This window comes from Mus caroli, chromosome 5 (assembly GCF_900094665.2).
Source record: "Mus caroli chromosome 5, CAROLI_EIJ_v1.1, whole genome shotgun sequence".
NCBI classification, from domain to species: domain Eukaryota; kingdom Metazoa; phylum Chordata; class Mammalia; order Rodentia; family Muridae; genus Mus; species Mus caroli.
In genome coordinates this window covers 94,739,190-94,758,036 of record NC_034574.1, presented here as the reverse complement: position 1 = coordinate 94,758,036, position 18,847 = coordinate 94,739,190, and the positions used below count along the sequence as shown (strand labels likewise).

Below are 18,847 nucleotides of genomic sequence, written 5' to 3'. Positions count from 1 at the left end.
AGGCAGGTGGATTTCTGAGTTCGAGGCCAGCCTGGTCTACAGAGTGAGTTCCAGGACAGCCAGGGCTATACAGAGAAACCCTATCTCGGAAAAAAAAAAATTTTTTTTTAGTATCAAAGACAACCTATAATAACCACCCCTAGCCCCAAAGCCTAGGGAACTGGGATGACGACTCTTCATAACTACTTCAAGCTGAATATGGGCGTTGAGATATTTTGAAGGGAGAGGGAAGGGTAGGAAAATGGAAGAGTTGGTTGGTCTTAAGAAGGCCACACCAATGATTGTATTAATCTCTGATATCTGTGCCCTGACTGGATATGGATGAAAAATACCAAGACATCAGGAGTTCAGGCAGGTCAGTTCAGCATGTCTGACAATGAAATTCACTAAGCTTTATATTCTATAATATATAAATCTCAAAACAAAATTTTAGTATCAAGATAACCTTTTTGTTTGATTCTCTGGAATCTAGTTCTCAGGGGGGTCTCCCTCTATCAAATCTTATCCATATCATTCTGGAAGGAGTAAATACCTTAATCACCTTTTCCAAAAACACAAACAAAACCTTTTCTCCAAATCAGCATAGCCTTCAGCCGCTAACCAGAAAACCTGTTCCTAAAGGAACAATAAAACCACCACAATACTCAAAATCACACACATTTTAGCCTATTTAGGCCTTTCTAATTTGTCATGTTAGGATATTAACCCAAAATTCCCGTGGAGCCCAAGTTAGACAGAATAAGTCTCCTGCAGACTTTATTATACCATCCACACTTGATTCAGACTTCTATTTTCCTTTCCTCTTTCCTTTCCTTTATACCTGCTTATAAGAGGCAGCTTGTTAAACCAGGATTTAAACCTAAAATCTGTTGTGCTCTCTACCAGGAGCCACATTTACACCATCTATCTGTTGTGCTCTCTACCCAGAGCCACAGACTTCTACCTGTTTGTAGCAGGCAATTATCACTGCTCACTCTAGTTGGAGTCAGTGAATAATATTCCCTATCTAGTTCTGAACCTTTATCTCAAGTTAGTTGAATTCAAATCAATACATTGGGCACCATTTTGTTGCGGTAAATCCCCAACCCAAATATGCTCCAGCAATGAAAATACAACTCAATATGAATACATGCTGTACGCCTAGATTGGCAGATCTACCGCTACACTACCATCTTCCACATCTATGAGACCCCTTAGAATTTGCGGTTTCTCCAGGTCATGTGCTTCTGCTCCACTTTACTTCTTCCTCCTCCTCCTTTGTATCCTCTCCCTCTTCCATTTTCTCCTCATTCTCTCTCTCCACCTTCCCTTTTATCTGCCCAATCATCAGCTCTCCTTTATTTTACAAATTAAGGTGAGAAGCAGGCTTACAGGAAATCACCTGAGTGCTGACTCATTCCTAGTTCACAGCCACTCACCGGAGAATGGAATTAGCATCAAACATAATTAGCCCCATGGCTATCAACAGGGACACACACTAAATAAAACATACTACAAGAATGGTGCAAGGTTCTGTCATCTAAGCACGCCTACAGTAGTAGTTGCCCTTTAAATGAACAAAAGAATGAAACTGAGGAACGTTTGTGCTAAGTGATAGGCCGTGCAGACCGTATACAGACATATACAGACGGCACCCGTTCTTGGCCCTCCCTGAATTGAAACTAAGAAAATAAATGTGGGCCCGCCCTGCAAGTCGAACCATGATGACTAGGTATTAAGGTGCTGGAGAAGGGGGACAAAGCCAGAGATGAGTGGTTAAGATCAGAGCATGCTGTACACTTGTATAGAAATATCTCCAAATGCCATTAATAAATATATACAATGTATTGATAGCAACAAAGTGAGCAGTTCCCAAGGAGGAAACAAAACAAGGCAACAAATCTAAGTGGATGTTGGAGTAAGATGAGCACCACCAAGTCTTCTGACCAATACACGGAAAGTTAGCTCTCTGATGAGGCTCACTTGCCACAGCTGTAGGCCCAGAAGCCGGGAACATGTGAATGATAACCTGCAGCAGTCAGTCAACTTGGCTTAGCACCAAGCTGCCCTCTTCCCCAAACCCTAACCCGGCCATCTCACTGGTCCAGAGCAGTGATTCCTAAGTCAGTAAAAAGCTGCTGGTGCTCAGGGTGGCCACCATAGTTGCTTCTCAGCCTCACAACTGTATGAGACCCCTCAGTTTGTACTCTTGTGTTTCTAATGTCTGCCAAAGAAATGGCCCCTGGCATCTTTGTAACATCATCTGATGTTAATGCAGCATCTTGGGTCAGTAGCATGAGTGCCAACCGGCCTGGCCTTGGGCGCTGGCTGCTCCAGCATGGTGCCCTCTGCCATCAGACTTGCCCGCTCTCCAGTCCAGCCTCACAGCACTCATGGTGCCTCACGGGGATGGCCTGGAACTAATTTATGTTCCCTCTTCCTTAGGTGCAGTCGGTTTCAGTCAGAAATCAAGCGCCTGAAAATCTCGTCCCCAGTGCGTGTCTGTCAGAACTGTTACTATAGCTTGCAGCATGAGAGGGGAGCAGAAGATGGACCTCGGAACTGCTGAGATGGAGGGACCGGTGAGAGACCACAGCCTAGGGGGCTCTTCACGTCCTGCCGGGACTCCAGAGGCACTGAAGCAGTCTCCGTTTACACAGCTCTTCACTGAGTGTTGGGAGTGCTGAGTGTAGAGGAATCATTGGATCACGGCTTCTGAGGCCAGTGACCGGCGCGGGTACTGTGCAGTGAACAGCACAAGAGGAACGCAAGGTGGCTCCCAGGAGCGTCTCAGACCTGAGTCTCCCCTAGTGTAGCTGTCTCCAAGAGCAAACCCCGTGATCCCCAACTGTCTTTCTTGCATCTCATTTTTATAGAGCTATTCATCCTTATTTGGAAAAATTAACAAAAACTTAAAAAAAAAAAAAAGGCTTCTAGAAAATGGTTGTAAATCTGACTTCTTTACAAGGAGCTGTGTATATTGTAAATAGGTATAAAGGCCTTTTTTTTTTTTTTTTTTTTTTTCTAAATAAGGACCTAATTGCCTGTAACATGAGACTTCAAACTAAGCCACTAACTCAATGAACCATCTAAGGTCTGTCTAATGTCTCTCAATTATAAATATGGGTTGGGTTTTTTTTAATCCTCAAAGACATTATCTGTACTATTTTTTTCTTGTTCAGACCAAGCCTGTGTGCCTGATATCATTTCTTTCAAGTTGCCCACAGTGTCTCCACTTAAAATAGGCTAGTAACCAAAACGATGTAGCCCTGCTTTAGGGGCCAGCGTGGGAGAAGAGGTCTGCTCCTAAGGTAACGTGGAAATAACCAATGGTCTGAGGCTGGGTACCGCTACAGTGTTACAGTTCTGCAGCAGCACCAGTCTGAGGCTCTATACCTACAGCTCCAGTGTTGCAGTTCTGTGGCAGCCCCCTTCAACTGACCTGTGCGTTGTGCAGGCCCAGCACCTCAGCAGCACAGATAGGGGATCACACATGGATCGATGTCAGCCAGGACAAAGCTCCGCCTCAGTTAATGGAAATATATTTGCATGTTACCCCAAATTAGCTTCTCTGCATAGAACATAAGTATGTGTCTTTGGGGACACGTGTGTTCTACTACAGCTTATTTTCAAAAAGAAAAAAAAAAAAGGGTGTACAGAATTAACATTTAAATCTTGTAAAACTGGATCATGTCAGAAGTGCTTAAAATGAACCTTTACCATTTAATGCCATCTACCTGAAAACAGTGAGATTTATACTGTATCAATGTCTATTTTTTTGGTTTTGCTATGAATATAATTACAGTATTTTAATATTTAGTTATTTAATTTGTTCTACTAGTTGGATACAGAACACACACATTCAGGAGGAGGAAAGCTGTCAGGCTAAGAGAAGTTTATAGAAAAATGGCTTTGGTGGTGGGATTTTTTAAAAATGTGTGTTATGTACATAAATATAAATATATATATATGAAATCAAAACAATTAATCTAGATTTTAACATTTTCAGATACTTAGCACTAATACTATGAACAATTCTAAAAGCCCTGTGATTTGATGAACAACATGGGGTCACTAATGGCCCAAGAAAGAAAGGACAGGCCTTGACACCCTCATGGAGGGAGATTTCACGCAAAGGACAGTGGCTTTGGCTTCCCCAGCTCTCCATCTTTAGCCCTGGTGACAGGCACACTTATGCACTAAAATGCACATATATGCACATGTGTCCAGAAACAGGCATGTGGTACAACAGTGACCTTGTACCCTATGGGCTGAAAGCAGCTTCGGAACAAATTCGTTCTTCCTGATAAGCAGGTCTCCAGGAGAAACCGTGAAGGCTGCTTTAGTGCCTTATGCTTCCTAAATTTCAACCTTCCTTTCTAGGTTTCAGCCTCCAGTCTGTGATACATATCAAAATCGACCCCAACACTTCCATTTTAAACGCTCAAATACACACGCGAATGAAAGGACTGTCGGCATTAACGCTTCTCACCCGAAGAAAAGCTGCTTTGCTTTCCTTCCTTTCAGTGCCGCCCACCCCTGATTGTTTCTTTAGAAGGATGCCGGTGTTCCTCCATTGCAGAAACTGCTTTTGCATAGCAGTGAGCAGGCCCTGGCTGCCTCTGGACGCTTTGCAACAGTGTTACTTTACACTTTTGGAAAGCAGCGCCCTCCTGTGGCCCATGACCCTCGTTTACCCATACCCAATGGCAGAGGTGTTTTCAAGACTTGAATAGAGGAATGTGTGTGTAGCCACTTGAAGCTTGCTCCACTGTCTGTCTAACCTGACATGCTGTGGGATGAACGCTCATAAACTTTCCAGCCCATAACTAGTAGGTGGAAAGCAAACCCTCGCTCACTATGGCATTTCCTCTGGCAGCTGGTGCTGTGGGCAACTGTCTTCTTTCCATCAGGTTTTGGTTTTTGTTTTCTTTTCCCTTCTGCAGAAATCACAGAGACACTCGCTCTGGGCACTGGGCTCACATCCCTTGGCTTCATTGCTCATCTGGCTGGCTGGCCCTCCATGTTCGTGCCAATCTGCTTACCAATATATACACTATGTATGTCCACCTTCCTGCGGCCTGCATTCTTTTTCTAAGTACCTCACAGGGCTCCAGCCTGACCCCTCTGTTCACCCCTCGCCCCTCCACCCACTGCTCATCCACGTACTCGACACACTCGTGTGTAGCGTGCAAGTGTGACGTCACGCTTTTGAAGACGAGAAGTAGCTGCCCGTAGCAGCCAGCCCTCTGGAGAATAGCAAAACAAATCTAGATAAGTTATTTTGCACTTTCTTATGTATAAAGGTGGTAGAAACTTATTTTTGCTTTGTATCATTTAAATACATTTTGTTTTGGTAAACAGACTGTGTATAAAATATTTACGCGGTTGAAGCTGTTTTGAGGAAGTCTTTTTCATTTCAGCAAGTTTCGTTACTTGTTGCATGACCATTAACACAGCTGACTTTTTGTGTCAGTGCCATGTATATTTTTGTCCTGTTATTAACTTGTAAGCCCTAGTAATGGCCAATTATTTGTACAGCAACAGAAGTAAATTGAAGATACTGGCTAAGACTGGATTGATTGTGGACTTTTGTACTATATTGCAAAATCCGAGATCTGTTTCTCTGGTGGTTATGTAAAAGGCCTGAAGAATTCCTATCTAGTGTGCAATCTGTGATTCTGGGTGTTCATTGTATCTCTGTCTGATGCAAAAAGGTAGACAGTTAACAATCCATGGTAAATGCAATAGTCCAGGTACTTAAGTATTTTTTTCATTTCAAATAAATACCTACTATTTACCACAAAAAGAAAAAATTTTAAGTTGTTTTTAAATTTAAGTTCTTCAGAAAAGAAAACCAAGACTGATTCTGCTTCTCCTCTTACTTCCGTAATGTTTCCCTGGTTGTGTACATCTCCTTCATCTCTACTTAAAACTGCAGAAATTGGCTGCTAGGGTCATAGTTCAAGCTCCAGTTTGCTCCTTATGAACCAGGATCTCTATATCCTGAACTTCCCAACCATGCCGGACTCCCAGGCTGCTGACTGTTGGCAGGGGCGGGGGCAGGAAGGGAAGGCCAGTGGTCTGGGGACATGGCTTTCACATTTGAACTAGCCTATCAAGACCTTTCTGCATGCTTTGGCTTTTTTTTTTTTTCCTGAGCATTGTTCTCTATTCATTGTTGTGAAAAGCAACTGTGCTCATGAGTGCCTGTGTGTATGTGAGTGTGCACATTGTGTGCACATGCATGTATGTATATGTGTGTGCACACCCATATGCACGCACGTGTGTGTGTGTGTGTGTGTGTGTGTGTGTGTGTGTGTGTGTGTGCGTGCGTGCATGGAGGTCAGAGGGAAAACTTTTGGAAATAGATTCTCTCCTTCCACCCTGTGGATGCCGGGGATCAAGCACAGGTTGTCAGGTTTGGTGGCAAATGCCTTCTTCCCACTGAGTTGGCTCACTGACCCAGAATTGTTTTAGAGTCTAGCTTACGAGTGGACAGATGGGCTCCTGGGTCCGCCACCGCCTTCTGTCTGTTCTGTTTCAGTTGAACAAGTGAACATCCAGGCTAACATGGATGTTGTGATAACCTTTTCAAGTAAGTCCTTCACAGTGTTAAACTTCTTCCAAGGTTTCTGTCTGTCTGTCTTGTGGCTTCCTTTTCCATAATCATAAAGCCTCGTGTTCTCCAGAAGCGCCAGTGCCAGTGCCGGAGGGAGCAATGCATCGCTACCACAGAATCTGGGCATCTTCCAGGTGCTCACATTTCCCACCCATCACGTGACGTCCCCAAAGGTGACACATACGTCACATGTATCATAAAACTTATATATACCATATGTAAGATAAGATGTCACCAGCAACCGAAGGAAATTCTGCCTTCTGTGGCAGTCGATACTTATTTTCCCCAAATTCTAATTTTTTCCCCCTCACACCTAAAATTTTGTCATTAGCAATCAGTAGTGTCCACTGTCGTCTTTGAAGTGGCAGGCTTGTGTTTGATCACCACTAGAGTGTGTTCTCCAAGAAAACGTGGCTGGTCACACAGAGCCCAATCCCAAGAGTTTGTTCAGGGTGGCTGGGTGCTTGTGTGTGACTCCTCGTCACGTGTCGTTCCTGAGAATCAAAACTGAATGCACAGCCCTTCTCACTGCCCGGCCAGGGCTGTTCTTGAGCAAAGCGGACACTGGCACTTGGTTTCGCCTTGCCAGCACCTGGTGATGAAGAGACACACACACACTAGTGGTCCATACTACTACACTTCCAGTTCAAATCCGACTTTAGTACTGAGAGCTGGCTTCCTGAAACCCACTAAAAAGGTTTGGGGACTCAGAGGGTGAAGACTCGAGACCCACTTCTCCAAGGACAAGGTGCAGGAAATGCTTGCTGCCCATGCTGTGGTGGCACGCATACAATCTGGTTGGTTGCTAATCAGACTGCAGCTCATTCTCTGCCCCTCCACCCCCATCCCATGACACCTTCCAAATGTTAGGACCAGATCCCATCACTATGGACAGGACATTGGCAGGTACACATTATAGGAATTCCCCTCTACAGTTTGAAGCAATAAGAATAGCACACTTTGGAAGTGTTGGGCTAAGGAGTATTTAAAAATCACATCATCATCATGAAGACCAAAATCTGATCATATAAAACTAAAACTGCACACAGCTATCACAAGTATAATGAACTGGTCAGGTCAAGAGCTATTTCCCATTCTATTACTTGAGGGCGTGACTTAACGTCTTCATATTTGAATTTCTTACATGAAAATGTATTAGGACACCTGCCCCTCAGAAGTGTTACAAAGTTTGGGCATTTGGGTGTTAAAGAGCAAAAGCGATGCTGACGTGTGACCCTAAAACAATTAAAATGACCTTAAAAAAATTAAATGTTCCCAGGCATGGTGGCGCACTCCTTTAATCCCAGCACTCGGGAGGCAGAGGCAGGCGGATTTCTGAGTTCGAGGCCAGCCTGGTCTACAAAGTGAGNAAAAAAAAAAAATTAGAAATTAACAGAAAATGGTATACTGAAACAAGAAACCTAGAAGCAAATCAGTAGGGAGCTGGTCATCCACCCGGTGAACAATGCAGCGGGACTAGCCGAGTGAAGGGCCCTTGGCAGTCAAGCCCACAGCCTCCCTCGCTTCAGAGGGAACCGTGTTCCTGCCTCTCATCTACAGCCTACACTCAGAGCTCTCGCCTGGCCTTTCCCAGAATCCTTTTCGACGACTGCAGTGAAAATAAACCTTGACCGTTACTGTACTATCATCTGTGCAGAATCAAAGGCAGCCGTATAAAGATATAACGCATTAGAACTTCAACCCCTATGTGCATCTATCGTGCTTCCTGCTCAGGGGCAAAGCAAAACTGCAAGCTGTGCCCCAGGGCAGAGGGCAGAGCTGGTCCAATAAGAACGGTTTGTGTGTGGCTTTCCCTGGAACACTACTACGGACTTCAAGGGGATGCTGGGACTTGAACGTGCTGCTCCTGGCTGAGAACCCGGTGCAGCGACAGAGCACACACTTAGGCACAGGCTCCAAGCTCCACCCCTGGTATTAAAATGAAATGCCCACCACACACAAATGCACTGTTTTGCCCACAACAGGAAACCACTCCTTTGCAAACTGTGTCTGGAAAGCACCGTGGGAGCAAAGAGCAGCCTAAGCAGTCCGAGACTGGACGCCTATAGTCACTGAGACTGGAAGCCTACAGTCACTTCATAATGTCTGGCTCTGCTGCTCGAGTCTACCAAGTCACCAGTCGTGCTCCTAGTTCAAATTCAAATCCACACACACAGGATGCTGCTTTTCCTTCTAACAGAGCAACCCCTGTGTTCATGTTGATACACATTCTGCTGGGCCACCAGCAAGTAAGACAGCAACCCTCTTCTAGAACTTTCTAGCCTCAGAGCCTCCCCTTTAAATAGCTGCCTCTGCTTAAGCTTCCAGCATCCACTCCATGCCCCACTGTTAGAAGTCACTGAAGTATGATTCTCTTCCAGTGTGACTTGGCTCTGCGGACCTCGTATTTCTGATTTTGACCCTCTGTGGGATTTGTACTATTTTAATGTTACAACACAAAGCCTTGCAGTGTGTTCCCTGGGGTCCTACCCTCTCTGACTACGTGCTTCCTTCCCTACTTGTCTTTAGTCACATGTGGACTCTCTCTGTCTCGGAGTGGCTCTTCCACTCACTGTCCTCTTGCTGAGACTCACAGTTTGAGAAAAGTGTGAGTCTCAGACCTGGGTGCCATGGGTGCTGTCCGCTCCCCTCGGCAGCTGCAGCAATGCCAAGTTGGGGCACTTTGCCGGTTAAAACCCTGACCAGCTTCTTTATCACCAACTCGCCATTCCATGGCTGCCCTTTGTTCCTAACAGAGCCTTCTGCCTGCCCCAAGCCAGCTCTTCTTCCTCGATGCTTCAGGTCTTGGATGACCATTCAGTGAGAGACTAAATGAAGACAACCCCCTCCCCCACAACCCCCCACACACCCCCACACACACTCCTGCAGTCACAGTGCCAGCACTCCCAGCTACTGTGAATGTCCTGTGGTCCCAGCAGTTGGCCAGGCCACACTACTATCCCCACACAACTCCTCACTGTCCCGCTTTGTGCTGGCACATGGTAGGATCCCATGGTCAGCTGTGGCAAGGCCTTGCACTGTGCCCTACCACTGTGCAGAGCGTGCTTAAGCACCCTTGCATCAGCTTGAATGCAGTTTTGGCAGAGATCTTAAAGCATGTGGTGTGCGTTCAAGTCTCTGTGGGTCCACACCCCATGCCTGAACATCTGTGTAAAACTCACAGACATTTGGTTCTAAACCTTCAAGGCCCCTTAGTCCTGGACGGAGGGCCCCTGGAGCAGCATGTCCAGGCCACAGTGGTTTTGCCTAGAGCCAGAAAAGAAAGTTCCCGAATCCTGCCCTCTAACCTCCGTTCCCAGGCCACCCCTGGCCAGCAGGCAATCACCTCCACCTGTCTGCACCTGATGCAGGGTAGCTGTGGAGAACCCTAGCGGCCCTCCTTGCCCTGTCCTTGGGCCTGGAGTGTGCCTTACCCATTCTGCCTGTTTGCAGATCCCACAGTACAGGCACCAGAGTAAGTGATATGAATAACTTGGAGATACCCTGGCCATGAGCAGGCATGGTGGCTAACACCTGGAACCATAGCATTCAGGAAGCTAAGGCAGGAATGTGACCAGTGTGGGGCCAACCTGGACCGCAGAATGACTAACAGGACAGCCTGGGCTATAGACTTGAGAGGGTCTCAAATACACAAAACTTTTAACTACCTGTCTCTCCCCCTCCCCCTCCCCCTCCTCTTCCCCTCGCCCTCCCTCTCTCTCCTTGTGTTTACATGTATTTGTGACTGGCCATCCACGGTACACATATATCCAGACTACATCCCTCAGTGCCAAGTAGAGGTCTGTTGTATAACTGGCTCATTTTAGCTGTGTGGTCCCTCTTTCCTCTGCCCTGAGCAGAGAGGGATCCAGTGGGCTTTCTTCACAGGGAACAGCACAATCCCAACTCTCTACACTCGGTGCTGCTTCCAGGTTCCTATGACAACACATCTCTGACCTAGGGACAGGATGCTTTCTAGTCTAAAGAGGTATCTGCTTAAAAAAGAAAAAAAAAAAAAAAAGTAGGTGACCCTGACAAGCTGTCCCAACAGCTGCAGAATGTACCAGAGCCTCTGGCCCTACTTGGGCCTTCCCTGTTCCCCTGTTCTTCCCTCACCCCTAGCTTTAGCCCAGGTTACCCCTTCCGGAGTAGACTGAAACACAGCATCCTCTGACACGTCTCCCCAGCTGACCCAGGAGTTTTTTTGAGGGCAGAGTGTGGACTTAGCTATCTGATCACTAATGTATTTCAGTCAAATGTTGTTTCACATACATTTAGTGAAAAAATGATATCTACCCTTCAGAAACTAAGGGTTTAGAGCTGTGGTGAACACAGTCCACGGAAAGACGTCATGGCAGCAACTCAGGCTGTTCAGAGACCTGGAGGCAGGAGCTGATAGGCAGGTCACAGAGGATGCTGCTTCCTACCTTGCTCCCCAGGGCTTGTTCAGCCGGCTTTCTTACCTAACCCAGGACCACAATGGGCGGAGCCTGCCCCCATCAATCACTAATGAAGAAAATGTCTCCCAGGCTTGCCTACATCCTGGACTTCTGGAGGCGTTTTCTTAATTGAGGTTCCCTCCTCTCAGACGACTCTAGCTTGTGTCAGGCTGATATAGAACTACCCAGCAAGGGGGTGGTGGAAATGAATATTCTCAGTAGTATAAGCCCAAAGAAAATGGATTTGGTTTTCTTTCCTTTCCCTTTACACGGTCTCTCTACAATGCCCCAGCTGGCTTCAACTCCAGGATCATGCCTCTGCCTCCAGGGTGCTGCAGTTACAGGCATGGCCACCACAGCAGGCAGGAATTATCTTGTTCTGTGCCTACAAATGCTCCACCCTGTGGGAAATGGAGCCCTCAGTGGTCTGTATAAGGAAGGTCCTTGCCTTGAGCGTCTGGAAGCTAGAACACCTACTTCAATGTTCACATGCCTGGAACTTCCACCAAGTCTCTTTGGTCTAGGCTTCCTGTCATGGTTTTTGGTTTGGCTGGTTGTTCCTGGGCATGCTAGATTCTAGTCTTCAGCTAGGGACAACACATTTGGACTAGGACTTGTTCCTTCTTTCCCTGCCGCCCCCCACCCCCATGGAGAGGGAGACCCCAAAAACAAAAACCAGAACTGTCAAAGTGGGGCTTCTGAGTGCTGTCTAGGAAACCCTCTCTCTGGGCAGAATATGGACTTAGCTATCTCTGACGTCAGAAGGGCGCCGCGCCGAGCGCTTGTCCTCGACTTTTCCTTCCCTGTCAGTTCTCCTGCTGTCTCTTAGTTTGCTCTCTACCGACGCGATATAAAACACCATTGCCAAAGGCAAAGCCGGGGAAGGAAAGGTTACGGACTTACACAGTGTACCACACACAGTCCATCATCGCAGGAGTCAGGGCAGGAGCCTGAGGCAAGAACTGAAGCAGAAGCCAGGAGGTAATGTGGCTTACTGGCTCGCTCAGCCTTTCTTGTCTTTTCTGGCTGTGAGCCTAGCCCTTCACAGCTCTATGGGCTCCCAGCCCTCAGCCTGCCTTCTTACATCATTATCACCGGCCCAAGGATGGCCCCGCCCACTCAGAGCTAGGCCCGCCCATGTCAGTCATTTATCAGGAAGATGCTCTACTGACTTGCCTGGAGCGTCCCTCTTCCCAGGTGACTCTAGCTTGTGTCTAGTTGACAAAAAGGTAACACGATTTATCAAGGACATAGGGATAACTTTTTGAAACAGTTAAGTTTTCCAATTTTCTAATTCAACCTTGTTCAGAGGCAGAGTCTCGTAGTATCACAGTTCTAACAAGTCTTTATGAAGACCACCCCATCAGCATGCTGAACCAGAGTTCCCCTTCCTGTGTAGTAAAGGTTGGGCCTCAGGGATATCTTCTTATCACTTCCCCTTCCACTCTCTGATTCTTTAAATTCCAAGTTTTGTGATGGCAAATTTTAACATAGACCTAATTTGTACACTTTGCCTCACTCCCCCAGCCCCACCCTATCTCCCCCAACCCCAGGGTTTTGTTGTTGTTGTTGTTGTTGTTGTTTGTTTGTTTTGTTGTTGTTCTTGTTTTGGGCTTTTTTTTTTTTTTTTTTTTTTTTTTGCCAGTTCAGAGGCTCACTGAGGACAGCATCTTTGTGATTTTCTTTTTAAATCCCTCCCGTATGGAAGCAAGCTCTTCCTGCACAGTCAGTGGCCCTCAGTTGCTTGTCTCTCACCCATAACAAAGGCGGGTACAACTGATGCCACAGTCACTCGCTAGCCCATGGTAGCCCATTCCGGATGTGCTACTCTCAAAGTCTATATGTTCTCTAGTGTATCAGCCGTTGAAGCAGCTCTCACCCGGCTGATTCTTTACACCACAGAGGCCGCCCACTGGATACCACACAGAAGACAGCCACCTGGGATTTGCCACAGATACTGGGACTTCAGACAGAGCAGCCTCAGCTTATCTTAGCCTTGCCTGTCACATTACTTGGGGGCAAGCAGCTACCACCTCTGCAAGAAGGCTGCCCTGCCTCTTGAGCCCTCCCTACTTCCAGGAGGAGAGGCTGATCTGCCCAAACTTAGAAGGCTCCCCTGTGAGATCAGCTGCTCTGACTTCAAGAGAACAATGGCCTCCTCAGACCAGGAGAACAAAGCTCTCTTGCTGTTCCGCAGGAGCTGAAGGGACTGCGGGAAGCCAGGGAAAATGACTGGCTAAGGTTCAAACATGAACTTATCACACAAGCCAGCAATTCCACCCCCTTGCAATCTATGAAAGGGAACCGAGGGCGTGTCCACAGGCATTTCTTTCTAGAAAGTCTTACAGGAACATTTTTCATAAAAGCCCCAAGCTGGAAGGAATGCAAGTGCCTATCAGCTGGTAAGTGGTGTGTCCAAATCCAATATTCATAAAAAGTAGCAATGCATATAAAAATACTGTGCCTGATGCAGAAATCTGCATACCCATGATTCCATTAGTGCAGAACTCCCACAAAGGCAGACTGATGCAGGTAAGCAGCAGCTCAGAGACTGACCATATTTGGGCATCCAAACAGGGAGTAACCGCAAATGGGTGGGCACCAGGAACCTTTGGAGACCATGGAAATGACTTCCAACCATCATTGGTTTGAGTGAGTTTTGATAGATTACCGCTGCTGCTCTGTTCTGAGGCAAGTTCTCATGAGACCCAGGCTGATCTGGAAGTCACGCACAGCTGAGGCCGACCTTGGCCTTAACGATCCTGCTTCTGTCCTCACTAGCGCTGGCCTGACAGGCATGCTTTATCATGCCCAGGCTGGCATGTAAATTACATCTCAACAAAGTGTCTGGTCGGGAAAAAGACATCCTTACCAATGAAGTATGTCCATCTTACCTTATCAAACTAATGAAAAATGTTTACAGGTTTTTTTTTTTCAAGAATATTCCCTAAACTTAGCACTCTTCTAGATCCCAACTGAAGGTTAAAAGTCACATGATCGTGAACAGAAAACCATCCAAACCCACTAAGCTCCAGTCGGACCCAGCAGAAAGGAGGCTGGAGTTCACAGCAAGGCCCCAGCGGACTCTGTGGGCTTGGAAGGAGAGCTATTTGGAGTTCTGTTCTTCCAGAGTGGCTTTCCTTTCCCCTGCTGATGGGGACAGCTTGAGCGTCTCAGGGATTTTCTCTGTGCCCTTTGTAGGTTAGGAAACTGCAATGGTTCTCCCTGCTCCTTTTTGGAGAACACCACTATCAAAAGATGTGCTTGGCTAAATGACCCACGCTGTGCGGATTCCACAAAGCTCACCATATCTATACATGAAGACACCAGGCTGTCAGAATGGCTATTGGTTTGAATTGTCTGGGCCCTGTTTTCTTTGCAGCAGTTTCATAGGCTTCCAAATACATAGACCCTTTATTCCTGAAGTGAAGGGGATTCTCAAAGGTGTTCAGGTGGTGCCCCGTCTCCCATGAACTTGGGGTTTGCATGTCTCCACTCTGTCCACCCCCCGCTGTGAGGTGTCTCCTCATGTCTGAGTGGGGCAGAGAACAGTGAATTCCAGTGTTGTTGTGTCCAGAAGGACCCACTGTGCACGTAATGCCACCAGAGCAGCCACGGCTGAAGCAGCCGCTGGTTTTCAGCTCAGCAGCATCAGCCTGCGGACTGACCAGCTACTCCACATTGGACACCAATCAGAGTTCCCTCGTGTGTGAGCAGCAAGGGACAGTGAAGCTCACCTTAGAAAGAGGTGACACTGTGGGGCAAGGAGCTGTCTAGAAGCCCAGTGCTTATAGAATGCTTTTTCTCCAATTAGAAAACAGCAGCGCAAAGTCAAAATACCATTGGATCTTTATTTTTCTATCCCAGTTTCAGTAAAAAGATTCAGAGGACTGATTGACACATATCATAAGCTCTCGCCCTGTACAGTATATATATATATATATATATATATCCACAGCATTGAGGGCTGATAGACACTTATCATAAACTCTCACCCTGTACAGTATATCCACACTGTCTCGACCTTTCTTCTCATCAGACCAGGTGTCACCATGACCTCTGTTCAAAGTGCAAAGGGACAAAAGGGGGGCAGCCTTTAATCTCGGACAGCAACTGTCTGTGTGAAACCACAAGGAAGACTCAGGAGAGCGCCCCAGTTCTCAGACATCACCATCCCAAAGGCTACCAGGTCAGATAGCAGTTCAAAGGTCGGTTTTCCATCGATGGTCTCCGCCGTGGAGGACTTCCTGGTTGCCATTCGTCCACCACTTCACTCCATTGGATGACGCCTGCTCCAGTGCAAATGGAACGCTGGTCACAGTCTGGCTCTCACGGGGATTGTTTGCTGTAGTATAGTCCACTTTAATGTACACGCTATAAAAAGTAGGCTAAAATGTTCATTACTAGAGCGTTGTTGTTAAAGAACTCACTTGTTTTTATATGGCATAATGTACCCCCAGCTCTAAAAGATCTAATTGAGAAGAGCTTTTATTGTAACCCCAGATAGTCCTGGTTTCATCCTTTGTGTTTAGAAGAATATTGATTTTTAATACGTGTAATAAGGAATGCTCCCATAATTCTGCCTCGCAAGCCCTCACCATGAGCGCATAGTGGGTAAGGAGAAGCCACCATGTCCTCAATCATCCTTTACCTTTGCAGACAGTCTGTTCCTGGACATGCTCCTATCACAAGGCTTCCCTCCATTTCTTTGGTGCCTGCAACTCATTTATGGTCAACATCTGGGGCAGGGCGGGGGACACACACAAGCAGGGGACGCTGACATCAGCTCCCACGGCCACTGCGAGGGGATCTCCTAAGGTGACAGTGCTCCCCAGGCTTCCACTGGCTTGTATGCAGAGGACGTGGGCTGAATGTAGCCCAGGGTCACCAGTCACCCGGGGGCCAACAATGGCGTTCTCAGGACTGCTGCTGATGGCTGTGGGCTCCTCCTCCTCAGAACCTCAACGCATCCACAGTGGGAAGGAAATATGGGTGATAACTGAAATTCATTTCTAACTTAAACAAAATATTTACTCTTTTCATTACCAAATTATCCCTTACAGTATCTCCATTTCTCCCCCTCCAGGTCATCTCTGCGGGTGACCGTGACATTTGGTTAAGTATGGCTGCAGAGCACACGCAGCAACCGGAGATCCCCTAGTCAGCTCACAGGGTCCGGCCCCACCTGCACAAGGGCAAGGCCTGGCATTCGTAGGCTTTTCTGCTTCATGGCTGCTGTTTCTGCTGGACTTTTATTCTTGGGTTCAGGAAGTGCAATGTGACAGGTCAATTACCAGCAGGGGGCTGGCCTGGAGCTGGCTCTTTAGGGAAAACTCTCTCCTTTCCAGGTGTGGTGTCCAGAGAGCCAGGCCCTGAGACCCCAGGCAGCCTGTGGCTGCTCAGCCACCACCTCACACCACTCATCCCTACCATCCCTGGTGAGGTATTTCTGGTGGAGGAGCCTCATGCTGGGCTCTCCAGGCAGGACCCACTCTGAGTCTCTTTTGCATCAGAAATGGATTCTGATAACTTCTTTTTCAACAAATCAGCAGTGGTCTAAGCGCCAGCCTCTAGCGTCTGATTTTGAAACTCCTTAACACCAGGGCGTTAACACTTGGCAGATGACTGCTACTCTGAACGTAGGTGGTCCAGCCAAGGCAGAGCCCAGGAGTGGGGCACCTGCCTGGTGTGGACCGGACCCTGAGTTCTAGCCCAGTACCATGAACAAACAAACAAAAAGAAGAGAGAGAAAAGTGGACAATCGCTCTTTTTCTTTCTTTTTAATCTAACTCAGCCCTTCAGAAATTCTTGAGATCATTAGAGGAGGAAGCCCCGAGACCTCGATTCCCAAGGTGCCTGCAGTGCATCCAGCTACGGCTACGCCAGGGCAGCTCCCAGGGCAAAGGTCAACTCCTTACGAGGGCCTCAGTTGATAGTGTTTGACTCTTTAAAACGCACGTCTACCTAAACCATGGAACCTGGCCAGTGAGGGCAGAGAACTTAACATTGGAAAATACATCTTAGAAAAGTACAGGATCTTTCACGGGTGGGCGACTGCTGCACTCATCTTAGACCACGTGTTTGTTAAATATTCACAGTAATTGTAAATTCAGAAAAAGAAACCTTTGTATCTGCAAAGCCCCCCGCATGTACTGAGTTTTAGCCCCCAGGCTGGCTCAGTGCACGACTCCAGTCATAGCTGGTCTGTGAGCTTCTCCTCAGCAGCCCGTCCTCACAGGGCAGCTACACCTTCAAGGTGGGCTGCAGGATCCCTTTCTCGGTGAGATGAATCTTCAGGGTTCTGTAGATATTTAACTGCTGTTCTGGTTGAAGCACTAACAGCTGCTGGAGCACTTTGCTGGGATTCGGACCCCTGGTGATGAAACAGAGAAGACCCATTCACACACACCGTTTGCACAGTGAGCACACGCTCCCTCCCAAAAACCCATCCTTAAGCGCTGAGCAGCCGCCTTGACAGAAGTGAGGCAGCTCTTCACAAGCTCCAGCTGGGCGTGTCCAGTGCTCAAGAGAGGGGAGCAAAGGACCAGAGCCACTGCACCTTGAGCTGCACGGAGAGCGTGCACGGAGGAAGCCGCGCTGAGGCCCACAGCATTCTCTCAAGGACAGACACAAACCTTCAGAGCAGCGGACACAGGGCCAACCACAGGAGGCATGTGAAAAAACTTAAACTTGTACCTTCAGAGAGACTTGCAGACCATGTAAGGTACTTTGCTGAAGAAATACCCTTAGGAAACCATGATCGGCCACCTGAGAGACAAAACGCAAAAGTCCTCCACCAAAGCCCTACCTGGGATGGACCACAGGTGCCAGGGCATTCTTCAAAGTCCTTGGGAGACCAAGAAGCAGGCCAAGCCCAGGCCTCCCAGCTCATCTGCTGCTGCAGTCCACTCAAGGGAAAGGAGCCAGGGAACAGCTATGTCCCCGCCCATTACCCCTCTCTCCCAAGACCCCTGCTGCAGCCTTGCAGTGTGCAACTCACCTGGGCTGCAAAGAGCTGGAGAATGCCCGGAAGGACCCCCACCTCCACCCCCGACCCCCTGGCTACTGGTAATTCTGTCATGGTCTTGGGAACCCAATGTCCCACAGGCTGAAGAGCCCAACACATTCATATATGTACAATTCTAAAATATTGCTGTATGAAATCACATGGACATGGTAGCTCACAACTGTAAGTGCAGCATTAGACATGCTGAGGCAGACTTGCATTTCTCACTGAGTTCCAGGTTAGTCTGGGATACAGGGTCTCAAATACACACACACACACACACACCAAAACTTACCATCTTAAAATCTTTGTGTATAATTATTGTAACCTCCCCCAAGCCTGAAGCAGGCTGAGCCAGACCTTGTCTTTTTCTGCCACTAAGGAGATTACCTAAGATGGAGCCTTCCTAGATCACTCTATTGTTCAGCCACTGTCGCTGTTCCTGTTCAAGATACTGCTACCTGCAGGGAGGCCGCCAAGACCACACCCTATCCTGCAGGACATCACCTGCAGCTGGTTCCAGGCTCCAAGAATGAATCAGCGGGAATGGGCCTCCCCCCCTTTATAAGCACATTCACCTTTAAACATTTGAGCCTTGATCAGGAACCTTGTCTTGGCTCCATTTCTCTCTCATCTGCCTAGTTTCTCTCTCTTTTCAGCCCCGGTTTGCCTTCCAGGTGAAACCCAGTTCATGTGAGCTGCAGGTTGGTTTCCAACAAATTATAATCATTAAACCTTCCACAGTGCACTTTCAGAGGAGCACACGCATGTGTGCGTGTGTGTGTGTGTGTATGTGTGTGT

General features: G+C 47.5%; 2 protein-coding genes across 11 annotated transcripts in view; one reads left to right on the top strand and one right to left on the bottom strand.

The window, feature by feature from the left end:
* The window catches only part of Wdfy3 (WD repeat and FYVE domain containing 3), a 237,989-nt gene extending 232,439 nt beyond the window's left edge, over window positions 1–5,550 (top strand). For all 10 annotated transcript variants that reach the window (XM_029478035.1, XM_029478028.1, XM_029478030.1 and 7 more), the window contains one exon: window positions 2,425–5,550. In XM_029478035.1, the coding sequence (XP_029333895.1) occupies window positions 2,425–2,548 (124 nt within the window). In that variant the 3' untranslated portion in view covers window positions 2,549–5,550. The remainder of the gene's footprint in view (window positions 1–2,424) is intronic.
* An 11,255-nt stretch (window positions 5,551–16,805) lies between these two features.
* The window catches only part of Cds1 (CDP-diacylglycerol synthase 1), a 61,084-nt gene continuing 59,042 nt past the window's right edge, over window positions 16,806–18,847 (bottom strand). Inside the window, exon 13 of the mRNA XM_021163852.2 lies at window positions 16,806–17,413. Within this exon, the coding sequence (XP_021019511.1) occupies window positions 17,284–17,413 (130 nt within the window). The 3' untranslated portion in view covers window positions 16,806–17,283. The remainder of the gene's footprint in view (window positions 17,414–18,847) is intronic.